The sequence below is a fragment of the Oryzias melastigma genome, linkage group LG7, assembly GCF_002922805.2.
Source record: "Oryzias melastigma strain HK-1 linkage group LG7, ASM292280v2, whole genome shotgun sequence".
In the NCBI taxonomy this organism is placed as follows: domain Eukaryota; kingdom Metazoa; phylum Chordata; class Actinopteri; order Beloniformes; family Adrianichthyidae; genus Oryzias; species Oryzias melastigma.
This window is the reverse complement of record NC_050518.1, coordinates 9951639-9969632: the sequence shown is the minus strand read 5'-3', so window position 1 is coordinate 9969632 and position 17994 is coordinate 9951639. Positions and strand designations below refer to the sequence as shown.

Here is a 17994-nt window from a genome sequence, read left to right as displayed (position 1 = left end):
CATAATCTATTCAGATTAATTTGATCCAATCTACTGGAGAAGTTGAGATATCCTTTGCTGGTGTGACTTGTCTTGCAAAAAACATAAACAATAAAACGTACATAAAAAAGGAACATAACATTTTATTATTTGACTGCTGAAAGATTGTTACACATAAAAAAAACATCACAAAGAAGTTTAACTTGAATCTTTTGCCCCAAAAATGCATTTCAAGTCATCAAATGCATTTTAAATAGTGCTCCAGTCAAAATAATTTTTTCTGGCTTCTTCTTAACATGAATTAGAAAGTAAAATACAGGAGCTCTATTGCATGTGCAGAGCATTCCTCTCTCCAGCCTGAGATCTAACTCCTTTGGCTACAGTTTTAACTGTCTCACTGAGATGGTTCAAAAGCATGGTCACCCCAATTAAAGCAAGCGTAGCTTCTCTGACGTAATTCTCCTTATAATAAGGTGTTGTTTCCTCTGAGATTGAGAAGTTTCTTGTTTTTTTTTTTCTGCTGCTTCAATTTGTTTCTATGGATACCAAATGCAGGGTTGCTCTTATTGGCAGGTCCGTTTCATTTTCTGGTAGCAGAAGTGCTGCTGCTGCGCTGGTAAAACAGTACATAGGCTTGATTGGTCTGAAGCTGGTTCTCAGAAAGTGCTGTCACACTGCAAGAAGGGGAAAGACTCATTAGATGGTGCCACTGCATAAAAAGTTGTTTCGATATAAACTATGCAAATATTTATGACATGCAGATATTTGCTGGGTAAGACATGTTGGTTTGCATGAATTGAGAAACTCACCTTGAATCATTGTAGAAACACCAGCCATTTTCATCTAAACAGCAGGCGGTGTAATGGCCCATGTTCACTGTCCCAGCATGATTACATATAGCATACAAATCATACAGAACAGGACCTGTGGAGTCATATGTGGACATAAAAAACATCAGATAGAGCTGTTTCAGTTTGTTTTTCACAGCTTAACTGAAGACTTAAAGGGTAACCAACCCTAAATCTACTTTTTTTTGATATTGACCTCTATAAATGGGGCTTTAAAAGTCCCGTCTGTTGGTCATTGACACATTTTTGACTAATTAAAATAAACCTGTTAAATTCCTGAGAATATAGTCAAAAACTGTCTGTGTGCTGCCCCTACAGGTTGAAACAATGTATTGAAGTTGAATTTTGTGATTGGTCAACTGGTGTATAACCCAGAAGTTCCACATCATCATGTTCATCAACGCGTATAAAAGCCCCGCCCATCTTTGATTCTGTATCTGTAACTCAGCCTCATTTTTCAAATGTGGGCTGAGGATGCAGTCAGCCTCCAACTGCCCTGTTTGGTTACCCTTTAAACTCTTTTGCAATTTGCAAATTGACATGGTACATGCCATTGTTTGTTTTTGAAAGTGGTTATGATTATTCAAATAAATGAAGAGTATTTGGGGTTTGTTGAGGGGAAAAAATAGCTACTGGACTATTTCAACCATCTTGCTTTAGCTTATTTTTTGCCAAAAAACAAAACAAAATAAAACAAGTTACAGGTGTAGACATTTCCTTTTTAACCGCTTCGTGCCTAAAAATATTTCCTACTTTGAAAAAATAAACAAAATAAGTTTTTGCTCTCTTTAAAAAAAAATAAAAATAAAGGTCATTTTGGAGATTAACTGGTTTGTTGCATTTTTGCATCAACAGACTACCTCTGCAAGTGACAACATCTTTTATTTTATCAATTAAGCTAACCTATCAAAAAAATACACATTTTTAAAAATTTATATCTACCTCCATAACAGTTTTAAACAATAAAAATATTTTTGTGCAACTTTTGCTTGATGTTTAATCTTCACAATTTCTTATTCTTCATTTACCATAGAAGTTCCAAGTCTGGGTATCTCTGAAAAACCACAAAGGCAACTTTGATTCAATTAAAAATTATGTTATAAAGAAAAATAGTTTAATTATATACTTTTGCTCATAACAGGTGATTTAACCTCAAGTGAGGTAAATGCTTCATCAAGATGTAGATTCTTATATTAAAAAAAATGGGATGAAAAAGTTCAGGAAAATAATTTAGTAGTTTAATGAACTGATACTGCATCTTCTGAGTGAAAATCAATATGATTTCAAGTAACCACATTTTAAAATTCATAATAAACCACATTACATGTCCCTTCATAATTTACTTCAAGCAAGAACTGATAATAAATCGGAACAACCAGAAATTACAATCAAGTTTTTTTTTTACCGCAGTCAGCTGGTCCATAAGGTCCAAGATCCAGGTGAGTGATTGGGAAAGAGACAAGCATCGTGCTCTTACTGATGGACCATCGTGATGTCGTGAAACGATTCAGATCTGATTCGGATTGTTAAGCATCATCAAGCAACAGTTTTCATCTTCTAAACAATGTGTTCCTGAGTCGTTGCAGAGGATACGAATCACTAGAACCTGGGGGAATCTTTGGATGCTCAGCCGCTTGGTGCACTCCGTATGCCGGTTACACCTCTCACACATCTGGAAGACGTAAAAAAAAACACAAAACATACGGATCAGATTCTGCTGGATGGATCTGAGATGTTACAAATTTATATACCATATGGAAATGTACACTTTGTATAAAAAATACTTTATGAGGATTAATAGACTACAGGTTAGGGCTGCCACGATTAGTCGATTAATCACAACTAGGCTATTAAATTAGACGACAATGAATTTATTAGTCAATTAGTCGCTCTTTTGTTTGTTTGTTTGTCACTGAGTATGACAAGTATGAAAACACTGAAGAGGGGTCATGGTCTAGGTAAGCTAAGCAAAACTAGGCTAACATTAGCATAAACAGAGAGCAAACTTAGCCAAATGTTTTCTGTGCATCACTGCAACCTCTGAAAGTCTTGTTTTAATGCCAGAAACAAATGAATGAAAGAAGCTGCATGGTTAATTTACAGTTTAATAAACTTTCTTCCTAATTTGCTTTATTTTTTTACAAGCATATAATGTAAACACTAAGTTTAAATATGGGTGGTTAAGATGTGTTTTACAGCCAGTTCATGCATGACCTGATTAGTTGACTGATAGAAAAAATAATTGATGATTAGTCAACTATTAAAATGATTGTTTGTGGCAGCCCTATTACAGATGTCGAAAAAAGTGAAAAAAATGTTTTAACAGAATTTAGAAGGTGGTTTAATACCAAGCCAATTACAGTTGGGTTTTTTTCTCAAGGACAAAGGTGTGGATGGAGCATAGCAGATCAATTCACAATCATCCAATTGGGAAAGTGATGCTTAACATTTAAAGCTACAGCTTCAAACTTCCCTATTTAGAAAATAAAGTGCATTTCCATTTTATTTTACAAGACCTACTACTACTAATTAATTGGTCACATTAGATACTTAATAGTCATTGACTTGCATTGGCAGTAAATGAAAACCGATGTATTGCTAGCAGTGTGTTCAAGCCACAAAGCTCTTAGCTCGTGCACTCTGTGTCAACTCACAGGGGAATTCTCTTTGTCCAGTTTCTCCTCCTGGGAGAAGAGATCCAGGCACTCCCACAGGGTGACCTCCCTTCCAGAGCTCCTCTTAGGGATGGGCAATGACAGATCACAGAACACGTCAAATGTGTTGGAGTAGTGAGAGCAAACCGAGCAGTGCAGCGAGCTCCGCAGCTGGCCTGAGAAAAGCTCTGTTAGGAGGAGGATGACACATATTATTGTTGGTGGCACTCTGTCAGCTTCTAGTGAGGATGTCACCCATGAAGCGGTGTGGCTGGTCCGTTTTTCTCACCTACTATTATACTGTCATCTCTCTCCAAGTGCTTCTTCCACATGGCAGCTGCCTCCTCAGCAATCCTGATTGGTGGTCAGAAAACGAAGAAAAGTGGAGGTCAAACGAGGAACGAAAGGTTTCAAGGATGCTAAATGTCTGCTTGCTGACCTGAATCTGGCATATTTCTGCTCAGGCTCCTTCCCTGTTTTTCTCACATTGGGTCTGCGGTTTATTTCAGTGTGCAGCTTGTCTAGTAGGAATCGGAGGAACTCCTGAGCATCCTGTTGACTGGAAGAAATACAAGCAGAATCCATTTAGACAAACAGTTCTTAATGAGCTGAATCTGTGTTGGTGAGATATAAATATCTGATTATAAGTTATGAAGCAGATATTGATAATTCATGTAAGGAAACGGTGAGGTAGAGCTATGATGGGATTATATAAGCTCGCTTCCTTCCCTTTCAAGCAATCTATATATTTGATTTCTAGTTATCCTATGTTTAACATAACTGTGTATGGAGGTAAACCTTTATTGATTGTATTGCACATACATCATTCTTGCTCTGATTACTCAAATCAAATCAAACCCAACCCGATCCAATCAATCCAATCCAATCAAATCTCAAAAATCCCCATATCTGCTTTTGTGTTTGTTCATAAGTATTAAGAAAAGTTCCAAACAGTGAATAGAATCCGTAAGTTTGCCTTGTCACCTGTATCCACTGAAGTAAGGCACTGCATCTTTGAAAATACTGTAGAACTTGCGGGGATTTACAACAGTGTCGCCGTCATTGACGTCCCACAGGCCTGACAGTACCTGGGAGAAAGCTGATGCAAGAAAATTAAAACAGTATTGAGACATAATGTCAGAAACATCACAAAGAAGAAGAGGGTAGCAGAGGATGAATACCTTCCATGAGCTTTGCATCCTCTTTGGAGAACTTCTCGTGCTTGTAAGACTTTAGGAGACTGTAGTTCCTCAGAGCACGTGTGTGAGACAGACACTGGACCACGGCGTTCAGGAAACACTAAGGAACGACAATGACGAGCTTTAGTTTGTCGACGCCAAATTGACTGAATGAATCGGTCTTTGAAATATTTCCTTGACACTCACTGTGTTGCCTATGTTCCTCAGACCAACCCTTCCACTTCCTAAGGCGAGTGGGTCTTTCTGGAAATTGATGAACATACTTGGAAATCAGCACCAATTCAACATTTTAGTGATTAATTTTCTCATGGGTCCTTCTCCAGTAGTCATACTGCATGTGACTGTCTGAACCTTGCCCTGTTACAGTGTCTCTAACTTTGACAGGACAGATTTAGCCTTCTTATCTTGTTAGCATTACAAGAGAAGCTAAAATTAGGTCAGTCCTAAGCATTCATCCTATTAGGGAGCCACAGGGAGTGCTGACAGGTGTGTAAACACGTGAGTTAATGTGCACATCGCACCGTAACGCCATCGTGGAACTACTTTCATCTACATTCCTGGAAAATCCCACTAAAGTCACATGAAGTAAATGAGCTCACACCTCATTGTCAGTGACCAGCAGCAGCCCCATCAGCGATGTGTAGAGCACGGACTGGGAGATGTCGGCTGTTTCTCTCTGGAGGCCTTTTTGAGACACGAGGGTTCGACAGAGGGCCTTGCAAGAGCCTTCCACACTGACGCCACTGGAACCAGGCATCCTATTGTACCTGAAAACCTCTGAAGGAGCGATCAGAAGGGCTTTTTGAGGAAATGCAAGCCCCTGAGGTTTGCACCTGTGACCAAATGAGGCAAATCTTCTTCTTTGTTTGTCATGCACACTTGACAGGTGAGGGGAATGGAGAAGTGGAAGTTATCGCCAAAAGAATCGGTCCAACTTTTTAGGTACTTCTCTTCGCACGCATTAGAACCACGGAACGACACATCTGCAGAGAAAACAAGTGCATTCCTAATTAAACTTCTATTCGGGCAGATCCTGCTTGTTTACTTAAAATTATGACATTGCACCTCACAGTTCTTAACATTTTGAAACGGTCCTGTTTGTTTCACATAACAAATAGGGTGTAACCATTCATTTTGGCAACATTCGATTCATATCATAATTTGTGGTTGACGATACAATTCATCGTCAATATTGGTTTATTCTGAACAATCCAATTCACTGACCTAAAATTGATCTTTTAGCCAAATATTCAACCAGTGTGACTCAGAGATAAATACCTGGGTACTGATTCTGAACAGTTCAGGTGACGTTTTCCAGATTCCTTAAATTTCTTGTGAGATAATCAAGCGTAAATTAAATATGTGCACAAATAAACAATGTCAATCAAAGTTCAACCCACCGTTGTTTTTCCATATCAAAATATTCCAAACGAAACAATATCAGAACATTATATCACACTGTACGGTCATGTCTTTGCAAAATTCATTGATGTGATGGTCGATTTTACTTTATAGTAAAATAAACCTACCAAGTCTCAATCCAAATGGTATTTTCCAATATTGATTATTTAATTATGAGACAATTTTATTATAATTTCAATTCAATTAACAGATGGATCGTAGGAATAGAAATAAGTTAATCGATTAATCGTTTCACCCCTAATAACAAAGTTTTCCCATCTCACCTTCAGAACTGCATCTACTCAACAGACTTGGTTATGTAAACAACTACACATGCCATACAGCCAAAGTCGAGCTCCTAAATAACAAAAAAGAATGTGGAGTATGAAGGAATTGACAGAGTTTTGGACTCACCTGCTCACTCCGTCTCTCTGTGGACAAACTGTCCCTATCAAACTGTTCCCATCATCTGCTGAGCTGTTAAAAATGCATAAGGAGAGGTCTACTGTTTCACTGTGTGTCCGTGGGCTAGAACTGAAAGTCTACCTCTCACTCCGTTGCCCTGCCACCAGTGTCAAAAGAGAGAGAGCTGGAGCCAGAGAAAGAGGGGAGGATAATCACCCCTAATCTTTTCTGTGTACTGTAGATCTCATTGTCTATACATAGCCTGGTTTTCATGCACTTTCTCCACAAGCAATGTGTCTTTTTTATTTTGACTGTCAGTTTATTTAAAAAAAAAAAAAACATTTTCACAAAAATATTCACCACAAAACTCTAAATTTTAACAAGTATATTTGTCTAATTTCTAGTTAAAATAACATTTTTTCCCCAAATTTGAGACACTGTTACCTAAATTATAGCATTTAACTATGACACAATAACTTATTTTATCTTAAAACTTTTTATATTTTATTATTATTTAAAAAATAGCAATATTTATGATGCACTGTCCAAAAATAGACTTTTTCCTCAGTTCAATATTTTTTGGGAAATAATTTACACCAATTGTAAATGTGTATTTGTCAAGAAATTAGAAAAATATGAGTAAGATTCAGAGGTTTTTTTTTTTCATATTTCACAGTAAGTGTGCAACCAAAAATAAAGCAAAAAAAGACACGACAATGTGTGCTCTTATAAAATATCTTTTACAAAAAAAGGCCATATGACCCCTGCCCTCCCCACCAACCCCAAAATGTCTTTGATAATCCACCCAAAAGTCAGCGACTGGTGTGGTCCGCCATGTCCGTGTCTGAGCTGAGGCTGAGCTCCGCTATGTGACACAGGCCGGAATCAGGGTGAAGAGAGATCCGCGACTGGCTGGTCTGAGCCGTTCTGTCCCGCGACTGCACAATGGCTTGGCGCAGACAAGTGATCCACTGCTGCCTGCTGAAGGAGTCATTGGCCTGCAGAATGTAAGGGTTGAATTTGGAGCGCCCTCTGCTGCTGACTCGGAAACAGTTCTTCACTAGAGAAAGAAAAAGGGGAAGAAAGGACAATGAGTGAAAGTTGTAGAACTCACTTCTATGAATGTGGTGTGAATGGTGTTTGTTTTCACAATAACAAGATAAAGATGAACTTGGAGGCAGAAATAAATACTCAGCAATTAGAACTGGCAAGATTTAACTATCTCAAAAGTAATCTAAAACAACAATTTTCAAGGACACTTTACATGCATCCCTTTTAAATTAAAATCCAAATTTAATAATGCTTTTTATTTTATAAGAAGAAACACTAAAAACAATATTTTTTCTAAATCATCATAAAACAAATCGGATAAATAATCTCACTTAATCTGTAAACCAGTATTTAATCTTAAAGTCACCTTTATCGTTTCCTCCAGTGAACGCTCCTCTGAAAGTGCCTCCTCCACCTGCTTCCCCATCTGGAATCTCCTCCAGATTTATTAAGGCGTTGGGCAGCGGCTGTCTGTACACATTGAAGACATGTCCACCGTCTTTTTCCTCCCCAGGTTTGGTGAGCACCAGAGCAAGCTCAAACAGGAATACGTGCAACCGCTGGTAATGGAAGAGGTCACACTTAACGTCAGATAGTGGCTGCCAAAGCAAACTTGGCAGACATGTTCGATAGGCACCTGTCCTTTGTTGTTCTTGAGCTCTCCGTGGCAATAGATGAAGCGGGACTGTTGGATCTCTGGTAACCTTTGGCTGTCTTCAAGGTAGTGGAGACCTCGCCGATAAAACTGGCACTCTGCCTCACCGGTCTTTTTGTTTACCTCAGCAATAATGTTCTGAATCAATTCCAACTGAAAAGAAAACTCAATTTTATTAAGCTGGAATATGCATACCACAAAAAGTCTCAATGTCATCTATCCAGAGTCTGTGAATGTGTATAGACACATGACAGAAGCACAGAAACTCACAGCATCTGGTAAGTAGTCCTCATCGGGGTGATCTGGAGGAGTGCACTTCTGTATTTCTTTCAGTAACAGAGGGTATTTGACCAAACGGGATCGAGGGAGATCCAGAAAGTTCCATAAGTCCAGCTTCCTGCTGAAGGAAGATTCCTGGCAAAGCCGAAGAAAGTGCTCCACTCTTTTCTCGTTCTTCTTCTGATCCAGCAGGGCTTTGGCTCCTACCTGGTTACAGCAATACGTGACATAGGCCTCGAGGCAAGGAAACTGTGGAGACAAAGAGTGGTGTGAAAAATATAAAATAAAATCAGAGAATGAACAAAATGAATCATATAAGGCTGGGCTTCTTACGAGAAACTCACCCAGTTCAGCAGAGTGGGCCCCACTTCTCCAACTGTCTTTTCTGATCCCCTCAAGCGTTCAAGGCGACTTAGAAGATCTAGTATGAAAGAAAACAAGGATAATTAAAGCTCAGCATATTTTACATCGGTGTTGCTACAACCCAATGATAAATTAATTCCCAGAAAAATAACCAAAACGTATATTTTTCATCATTTATCAAATGAGAACACAACTTATGTTTTACATCTATGTCAAAGAATTCAGGGAAAGTAATTGATTTTGATTAAAACTACAAAAAAAAATTTTTTTTTTATATAAGATATTAATAGTATCAGTTATGTGTAAGTTTTTGCTTACAAAAATATTAGTTTAAGATGGAAAAATTTTGACACAAGGCTTCACCCACTGTCTCAAATTTGATAAACACATTTTTAACATGGTGTAAATCTCTCGCAAATAACTAATTATTAACACATTTTTGCATTCTTTCATGACAGTAAGTAGTCATTAAAAAGATAGATGAGTTATTCTCACTATAAAGTTTTTAAAATTAGCTAAACTTTTTCCCGCTAAAAGTGTTTTTTTATTTCATGGAAGCAGCCATTTTGAAAAGACCACAAAAAGCCATTCTACTGCCTCTGGTGGAATGGTGATGAACTACAGGGCAGAAGTTGCATACAATGGATTTTTAAGTGAAGTTTGGATCGAGATAAGCGTGTCAGAAATACTTGTGCCAAATATGAATTTCACCTTTCCCGTAAAAGGAAAAAAAAAAACGCCACAAGTTTAAACTTAAATTTATATCATGCCCTGACAATGTATGCTAAAAGAAAATTCAACATGAATGAAAGAAATAATAACTCACTAATTGTAAACATTTTTTAATCAGGTGGGTGCTAACAAAATGTCAAAATGAACTGGAAATTATTTTAAAGAGGTAAATATTACTGTCTGTCAATTTTTATCTATTTATTTGTATGTATTTGTTAATAATCAAAACTATTATAAAGAGGGTAACCATTGCAATCCAAAAAGAAACAGCCAAAACTGATCCAAATTAGCCTTTATAAATAGTAAATGCAAGTGTTCTCTCAATAGAGCTCGGAAGCATAGCTCAGGTTTGAAAAGTATCCTCTGAATAAATCATAAGATCTTTGAAACGACGTCCTTCACACAGTCACGTTTGGTTATAACGCTCCAACACCTGATACTAGAAGGAAGACAAAGTGGGGGAGGGCTCTGAGCTTTGCAGGCGCAGACCAGAGTATTTAAAGTTAAATGTGCAGCCTTTATTGAAACTAAAACTAGTAACATAAATTTTTTTTTCTCAACAACCAATCAACACCAGGTAATAAAAAAATGACTCACGATGCAGTCAGTGCCCAAAGTCCTGGCCACAACCCCCAATGAAGCAACTTAAAGCCTTTGCAGAAACAAATACCCACAAACCTCAATGACCTGTACCTACTTCATGAGACAGAAAGGTCCAAAAGTCTGTCACAAGAACGTAAAACTGTCACAGGAAGTGAATAAATCACCTGTCCAGGACTCTGCTTCAGGCCTTTCCTTTTCTTAAACGTTTTTAAGACATTGGAGTAGAGTATTGAATCAGATTGCATTAAAATTGGTGCAAATAGGTTAATAATTAGATAAATGTTACATAGAGGAGACAGGATTTACCTGTATGGAGGGGAATAAGGGATTCCAGAGTACCGAAGATCTGTCCAAGCTCACTCTCAGACATGATGTCCAACTTCAGCATGGGTTCATAGTACACCTGACACCAAGGTTAGAGATGAATAAGTGTGAGGGATAGTTTAATGGTGGCAATGAGCGAGTGTTTCCAGCACAGGTGTATAAGTACCTTTTTAACCAAACTGAGGTCCTCTATCAGCTGTCTTTCTCCCTGAGTCAGCTCATAAATCACCTGCAGAGAAGGAAAGAGTTCCATGACTGCAAACTGCGACTCCGACAAGTCAAAACAAGTCTGGTTCTGACAATGGAGTTGCATAAGATGTTAATGCTGCGTTCAGCCAGCATGAGTTTATTACAGCTGATAGGTTGGTAAAGGAAGTAGAGCCTTTAGTGCCAGCTCACATCCTCTTTCACAATACCCCATGCGAAGCAGCTTCAGAGAAATGAAGAGAAGGTGCAAGACACACCGCCTTCAGGTTTGAAGCACATGTTCAACGGCAGTTTCAGAAATTATTTGGGCTTCTGCCCTTCTGTCCCTCGCACCTCTTGGCGTTTGATTTCCTTGGCCGTGAGGTCGTGGCTCTCCACTGTGTCGCTCCAGCACTGGCTGCTGCGCCGGCGTGGAAACGAGGAGGGCTTCTGGCGAGAACGGGGGAGAGCCGGGGGCAGAGGTCGAGCCTCTGTGCGAAAGCTAATAGACCGCTGTGAAAAAAAGGAGAGAATAACGCTGACTATCTGAACGGAAATGTAAGCGGTGAAAGCATGGGCGTATTTGAGCATCCTTACTGAAATAGACTGACTGAAGCGTTTCAGAGCTGGGGTCTTCATTTGGGGTATAACACCCGTGAGGCTGTTGGATTTCCCCACAGGTTTGACTCTCTTATTACTGGGCTCCTGAAAACCATAAGAAGTGAACTTATAAAAACCATAAAGAGCATAAATTAAAAAAAATCTGCATGAACAACACCTGACCTCTGAATCTTTCATGTGGTCAGGTGACATTTCGCCCTCCTCTTCTTCCTCTTCATCCTGCTGGAAGTCCATAATGATTGGAGTTAGACAAACGGCGTGGAAAAAGTTGAGGAAAACGGAAAAAAAGCAACGCTGAGAGGGTTAAAATGTTGCATGGTGCAACCTTCTCATTTCCTGTGTGATTCTTTCGAAGAGGAAGAAGGTTCAAAGCATGCCTCGGTAGTTAAACAACAAAAATGTCTGCCGAACAACCACATTTGTAATGTAGCAATAGTGAAAGGCAGGAGGTCAAAATGGATTTTAAAGGACAGAAAACATGACCCTGCATTAAAGAAAAAGTGGAAAGACCACCAAAGCTCAATGTGGGTTAAAACAACACTACAGCTGAACACAATGTGCATGTCTTTGTCAGTTCAGCATTGTGGTCACAAAGGTAAAGTTGACTAACTTCCGCCTCTTACTGAGAAACAGAGACGAGAATGATAGGAAGCTTCTCCGTTTATTTCTCACCTCTATGATTCTTATCACAGCTTCAGGCGCAGGATCTTGTTTTCTCTTTTTCTTAAAAAACAAAAAGTATGATCAACTTTTTCCCTTTAAATTAAAACTCAAAGAAAAAAATGCAGATTCTTACCCCTGCATGGTCATAAAACACTGTGTGACCGTCGCCTGACATGTCAGACCTTAAAGAGGACAAAACAAATGATTCAAGCAAAAGTAGAGTTTCAGAATGGCTGAAAAAAGTCTTTATTTTATCACAAAACAGTTTGTCATCGTACAAAAACGTTGTCCATCTGGTTAACGGATGATGCAGCAAACAAATGAAAAAAACAATCCCAAAAAACTAAACTTTCTCGAAAAATTCAGATTAAACATACAAGCAGGAAAAAAAAAAGCAGCTCTTACCAGGAAGTCCTCAGTTCATCAGTCCCCTCCACTTCCATCTTTGTTTCTTCAAAGCATCTTCAAAATATTACTGTGCATTTTTAACATGAGTGCCAATAATCCAGATTTGAGGTAGTTTCTGTGCTGGCCCAGCAGCGAGCCGCTTGCATTCGGGTGTAAAAAGCTCAACACACTCCTTCCTCTTCGCTTTCTTCCTCATCTTACAGCTTACCACATCCTTTAGGGTTGCACAGAACTCACGTATCCGCTCCTCTCAGGGAGGAGTGATCAAGCTTCACGACAAACTCATCACCCAAATCTCTCAATGTTCATGAAAATTTGGTTCGCAAAATTTGCAAGACACGAAAGGAAGCGAAATTATATTTGAAATAGAATGTTATATTGGACTGTGGTTACAAACTGAACTCGTTTTTGAAGTTAAATATCACACAAAGTTTTATTTTTCAGTAAATAGACAACCTGTCTTTATGCTGAAGGTTATTTCCTGCTCCACTTCACTGATCTGAATAAAGCAGATTTCAACTATCCTTCAAATCAAAGTTACACAATTTTACTGAATGGACTAAACAAAAGACAGACGCACACTTGTTTTGTCATGTTTATTCACTATAACACTAAGTGCTCCCATTCAAGATACATCTCAATGCTTCGCTCTTAGATTTAATTAATTTTGGAGTTAACAAAGTAGAAAGACAGCTTGATGATCTACCAACTGTGTGCCGAAACTCCATCCAAATACCCCCTCCCCCCCAGAAAATAAAATAAAATGGAACAGAAACGCATGACATGGAGAGAATGGAGAGAAAACTCATGTCATGTGCAGCAGTCAGAGTGCTGAAATGAGGCTTCAAGGGTGCTTCAAAGTGGGAAGGGCATTCTCGTCGGGATGATGCTGTACTTCCACTTCCAGTCGGGGAAAAATTAAAGGGAGATTTGGGTTTTTAGATAGCCTTGTTTTAAAAAAATAAAATAAAATAAAAAATGACAGTATGAGGGGCAGATCTATATGAAAACAGCTGCAGAAGAGAGGAGAGCAAGCAGGTGTTTAAAGCTCTGCTTCAGAATACTAGTTGGGTGTTATTGTACATACAGACTAGTTGGATTTTGCAATAATGAGGGCACCAAGGTTGTTGAAGTTTAAAGGTTCTACTACAGAGAAACATCAGGATGCCCAATGTACATGCTCCCCCCCTCCGACAAAACTCCTCTTCCCACAGTCAAGCACCGAGTGGAACTGTAACACACAGACAGGTATCCTTCTGTCAGCTTACTGGGGCTATGTACAGTCAGGCACAGGTTTCAACAAACCACAGGCCTAAAAAAGGAAACCAATTGATCCAATAGAGCCGATCTGGATCAATCCACCCCACCGTTTGTCACACCACTATTTCCCCACTGAGAACACCCCCCATTCCTCGCACCCCCCTTGCAACTACCACCCTCCTTGTGGGTGGTGTCCAGGTGAGGCTCAGCGAATGGTGTATCTGACGTAGGGCACTTCCACATCTTCATCTGAAGTGTCGTTACAGCAGAGCTCGAACACCAGAGCTTTCACGTGCTTGCCCAGCTTCTTTTTGGACACCTTGGTCACAATCTCAGTCATCCTGCAAAAACCAGAGCAGGAACAGCTCAGTTTGTGAACGGGATAAAAGGGAAAGAGACGGCACATTCGCAGTTGCTTACGGTAGTTCAAGTCTCTCTTTGAGCTTGGCAGAGGGCATGAAAAATGAATAGAGCATGGACACTCCCTGAGAAAGCATGGTGATCTCCAGCTGATGCTCATTCTGCAAAACAGAGGGGGAAAAATGTAGTTATTCAGTGCAACAATAATAATAAAAAAAAAGTTGGAAGAGAAGCAACTAAATTTGCTGGACATACTTTAAAGTAATCCAGAAACTGGCGGAGTGTCATCTCTTCACCGTTGGGCTGCATTCCTGTTACTTCAAAGCGATCCCACAGACTCCATTCAGTTTCATAGTACTGCAAATACATGAAAACAATGGTTACAGCTACTGTACGTAAATACAAATACTGCATACCATTGAAAAAAATGCTTAACACTTGGTAATATAAACAATGGTTTCACTTCTCCTCAGCACACACTGATCACACCAGTGTGAGAAGGTGAGTTGAACTCACTTGCACCCAGTCAGAGTTGACTGATGCATCAGTATTAGCATGGCTAAATCATCACAGGAGCCCGACAGACTGAAACCTAATCACAGTGTCACAGACATCACACGTTATTTAACCTTTACCAGCTCACGGGATCAAACAACAACAGCTCACCTTGTGTTTTGGAGCAGCGATGGGCTCAGAGTAGGCAAAGAAAGGCAGGGCTAGGTTCATGAAACCATTCTTGTAGGTCTCAAGCTTCTTGTGTCCTTGCACAACCTTGATGAGCTCCAAGCAGACCAGGCCAACAACTGCAGCTGTGGTGGTGGCAATAGCAGGAATGATCTTGCCAGCAATCAGTTTGCTCTGGACAGAACAAAAAAGATCAGCTGATGAGAAGATTAAAAACAGTTAAACATTCATTTTAGTTTGTTTGATAAAAAACACCCCATAAATAAGCTTGAGGAAGCATTATGTATAACAATCCCTCCTCACACAGCAGACTCCCATCAGCAGTCCAGAGAGGATTCATACAGATACATTTTTGAAGGAGCCAGAACAGAAAAAAAACAAAGCATTTCCACCCAGCAGTTTTGCAATGTCAGAACCAAAAAAAGATGCCCTTGTTAGACGGCCAAAACGAGGTCATGTGAATGTTTAGCCCACCTTGTGTCTATCTGCAGGCGGAATGTCATAGTTCTCTGCTCTGAGGTTGGATGCAGCCACAATAAAGTCCATGTGGAAATTGGTATCATCATCCTGGAGAGGAAGAAAAAAAAAAATTTCTTGGATTATTTTCTTTTCAGCATGATCAATGCACTTCAAGTACTACAAAATACATGAGGTTGTAGGATGTTAATGGGGTAATTTATAGACCAAAATTTTCTAAATAAAAACACAACTGGGTTAATTTGTATAGAGAATCACATTTATAGCAATTATGACATATTATTTGAATGACAACACAAACTAATGTCAGATTCATTCATCTTGTAAGTTTATTTTTACGTTTAGATTCCACAAAAATTATACTGAAATATTTTACAAAAAATTAGGGGAATGACAATCATGCTATTACAGTAATTAGTAACATGAGTAAAGGAAAACTGATTTAGTATGACATTTAGGAGAGTGGGTACCTTTTCAAACTCAACAGGGTTTAATTTGTACTGGAAGGACTCTGGTGACGGCAGTTTGGTCTTTAGTTCTTCCAGTTTAGAGTCATCTGTATAAAAATAGATCCCTTATTACAGAAGGCTTTCACCATTGACAGTATCACACAACCATTTTTTTTTAAAGAGATTTAACGTTTTTTTTGTGTGTCTTACCAACAGATGAGTTGCTCGTTTGCAGCTCCTGATCAGAGACATGAATTTTAACCCCTGAGCGGGGGGTAAAAGTGGGCACCTTGACCTCTTGCAAAATCTTGACCAGTCCTGCCCGGTCGGTGCTACCTGGCAGACCGTACATCTGCGCAAACAGGTTAGCAGCTGCCAAAACGTAATCCATGTGCAAGTCCTGGAGACCAAAACAACATGTTAATAATCTGGAATTGAATCTTTTCTGAAAAGTAGTTTTTCAAAGTCAAAGCTGGTCAAAGATGAATATTTACATTGCTAGTGCTGAATTCTAGGGGATGAGGACACCTCTTTGGGCCAGACCAGAAAGGTGCACCTGAGCTGGTGAGCTGCAAGACAAATATTTTCTTTAGACACGTGTGTACGACTCAAGATACATCAGAAAAAACTTTACATTGTGCTTAATTCCATGAAGTAAAATGTAAAAGAAAAAAAAGAAGAAAATGTAAAAAGAAAAAGTGTTTAAGCTCCACTCTGATCATTTCCGAGAAAAATATTGCAAGAACATGTTAAAAACAATTTCATTAGGTTAATAGGCTGGTGTAAATAGGACACGGAAATATGACACACAAAATAACAACCACAATGTGGTAACGCTCTTCCATTTCCTACCATCTCTGAATAAAATTAAAAGTCCTCAGAACAGAGGCGTGTACCTGCTCAGGGGGGAAGTTGTGCAATAGCTGACGGATGTTGTTGCTGTACTGGCACTGCCAGTGGTTGCGCGCCCAGGCTACGCAGTCAGCCCAGCTGTGTGGACAGTCTGTGACGACACACTTGTAAACTGCATCCAGTACCTCCAGTGGCTGGGCCCCAGGAAGCTTCAGTGTACGCTCCATAAACTTAGGATCTCTGCAGAAATCAGAAAAATGTTTATGAAGTACTGAATTGTGTACAGCAGTCTAAACAAAATAATTAATTACTTTGTGTTTTTTTCAATTATGGCATTACATATCAGTTTTCTTTTATATTTAAGAGCAACTTTTTATGGAATGTGGACTTTCTGTTATGAAGCAGAACCCACAAAACTGAGCCAACAAATTTAATTTTAAGAATATAAGTTTATATAGTTTCCTCTGAGATAAAGAGTAACAAAATGTTACAACAGCTTTTTATTTTCAATTTTTTTTAGACTAAAATGTATATATATATATATATATATATATATATATATATAGTTGTGCTTGTTGTAGATTAAATTTAAGTTCCAGTTACAGAAATCTCTGTTCAATTTACATTTAGTTCTACAAGACCATCAGCATTCCAACCTTAACTATGCTGTCATCAAACCATCCTCAGACTATCCGGTTTCACATTTTATCTAAACAAATATGGTCTCAAATGTAGTTCATGGTCAACTGCAGGCGGGCACAAAGCCAAAAGCTCCTCAACTGTGGTTAGGATGTACTTTCACATGGCGTTTTCTTCTTAAAGCTCACACTGTAGAGCGCAGGAAAGATTTAAGTTTGGGCTACAGGTATCATTTTCAAGATCTTGCAGAGAGAACCATGTACACAAGCTATAGTTCAATAACTATGACGTTCTTTTTCTTGTGAGCATGTTTCCATTTTTGGAAGAAAATAAGTTTCTGTGCAATCTAGAATGTAAATTTTATTCTGCAGAAACGCGATGTTCAGACAGATATCGGTGGTAGCATTATTGTTCTATTCCCCAAAACAAATATAATTTGGTAACTTGGCAAAAAGCTAGAGTTTCCATTGAAGATCAATTAGGTTCAAATGAGGGACAGTGTCTACCTTTGACTTAAGACTTGATTTTCATAACAAAAGTACTTCTGTGCTCATCACTATGTCTATGTTTTAGATAAACTAAGACAGTGTTGTTTAACATGCTATCTGCAGTGACAGTACTTTTATTTTTAATTTTTTTAAAGACTCAAAGGTTTTCCCTTAAGGATCAAATGTTTCATTCAAATTTGTTTTTGTATTTTTTCCCCCCATTTTCTTTACTTTTGTCTTTGCAATGATTTTTGAGGTTTTAAATATTTAGCCAAACATTCATCTGAATTCAAGCATCTTAATATGAAATGTATGTAGATAATTGCTTCAAGGAGGTTCCATCTTTTTAACATGGTTTGTTATCACTTTGAAAAATTTGTAGCTTTTCTATATGTTAAGTTAAGACGGCATTTAC

General features: G+C 38.6%; 3 protein-coding genes and 1 non-coding gene across 4 annotated transcripts in view; all 4 read right to left on the bottom strand.

Annotated features, from left to right (window-relative positions):
- Positions 1-497: 497 nt before the first annotated feature.
- usp21 (ubiquitin specific peptidase 21) lies at positions 498-7081 on the bottom strand. Its single transcript, XM_024293104.2, has 12 exons — positions 6496-7081; positions 5282-5663; positions 4867-4923; positions 4663-4780; positions 4466-4580; positions 3921-4040; positions 3771-3835; positions 3482-3669; positions 2421-2499; positions 2233-2340; positions 789-903; positions 498-653 (listed from the first exon to the last, which is right to left on the bottom strand). The coding sequence occupies exons 2-12, from the start codon at positions 5435-5437 to the stop codon at positions 560-562; spliced, it is 1215 nt and encodes a 404-aa protein (XP_024148872.1). The 5' UTR covers positions 5438-5663; positions 6496-7081; the 3' UTR covers positions 498-559.
- On the bottom strand, positions 7074-12820 carry arhgef3l (Rho guanine nucleotide exchange factor (GEF) 3, like). The gene is made up of 13 exons (XM_024293097.2): positions 12368-12820; positions 12096-12144; positions 11972-12022; positions 11462-11521; positions 11276-11383; positions 11033-11191; positions 10659-10721; positions 10475-10571; positions 8815-8891; positions 8462-8719; positions 8174-8344; positions 7904-8096; positions 7074-7546 (listed from the first exon to the last, which is right to left on the bottom strand). Exons 1-13 carry the CDS (start codon positions 12403-12405, stop codon positions 7299-7301), a joined length of 1572 nt encoding a protein of 523 aa, XP_024148865.1. The 5' UTR covers positions 12406-12820; the 3' UTR covers positions 7074-7298.
- A 132-nt stretch (positions 12821-12952) lies between these two features.
- uba1 (ubiquitin-like modifier activating enzyme 1) overlaps positions 12953-17994 on the bottom strand; it is a gene marked incomplete in the record, with an annotated part of 13200 nt that continues 8158 nt past the window's right edge. Inside the window, 9 exon segments of the mRNA XM_036212737.1 lie at positions 12953-13971; positions 14051-14151; positions 14246-14347; positions 14657-14848; positions 15149-15241; positions 15622-15707; positions 15811-16000; positions 16095-16169; positions 16497-16692. Of these exon segments, the coding sequence (XP_036068630.1) occupies positions 13836-13971; positions 14051-14151; positions 14246-14347; positions 14657-14848; positions 15149-15241; positions 15622-15707; positions 15811-16000; positions 16095-16169; positions 16497-16692 (1171 nt within the window).
- Positions 14455-14566, bottom strand: LOC112159870. Its single transcript, XR_002921550.1, has one exon. It is a non-coding gene; the product is annotated as a small nucleolar RNA U6-53/MBII-28 (small nucleolar RNA).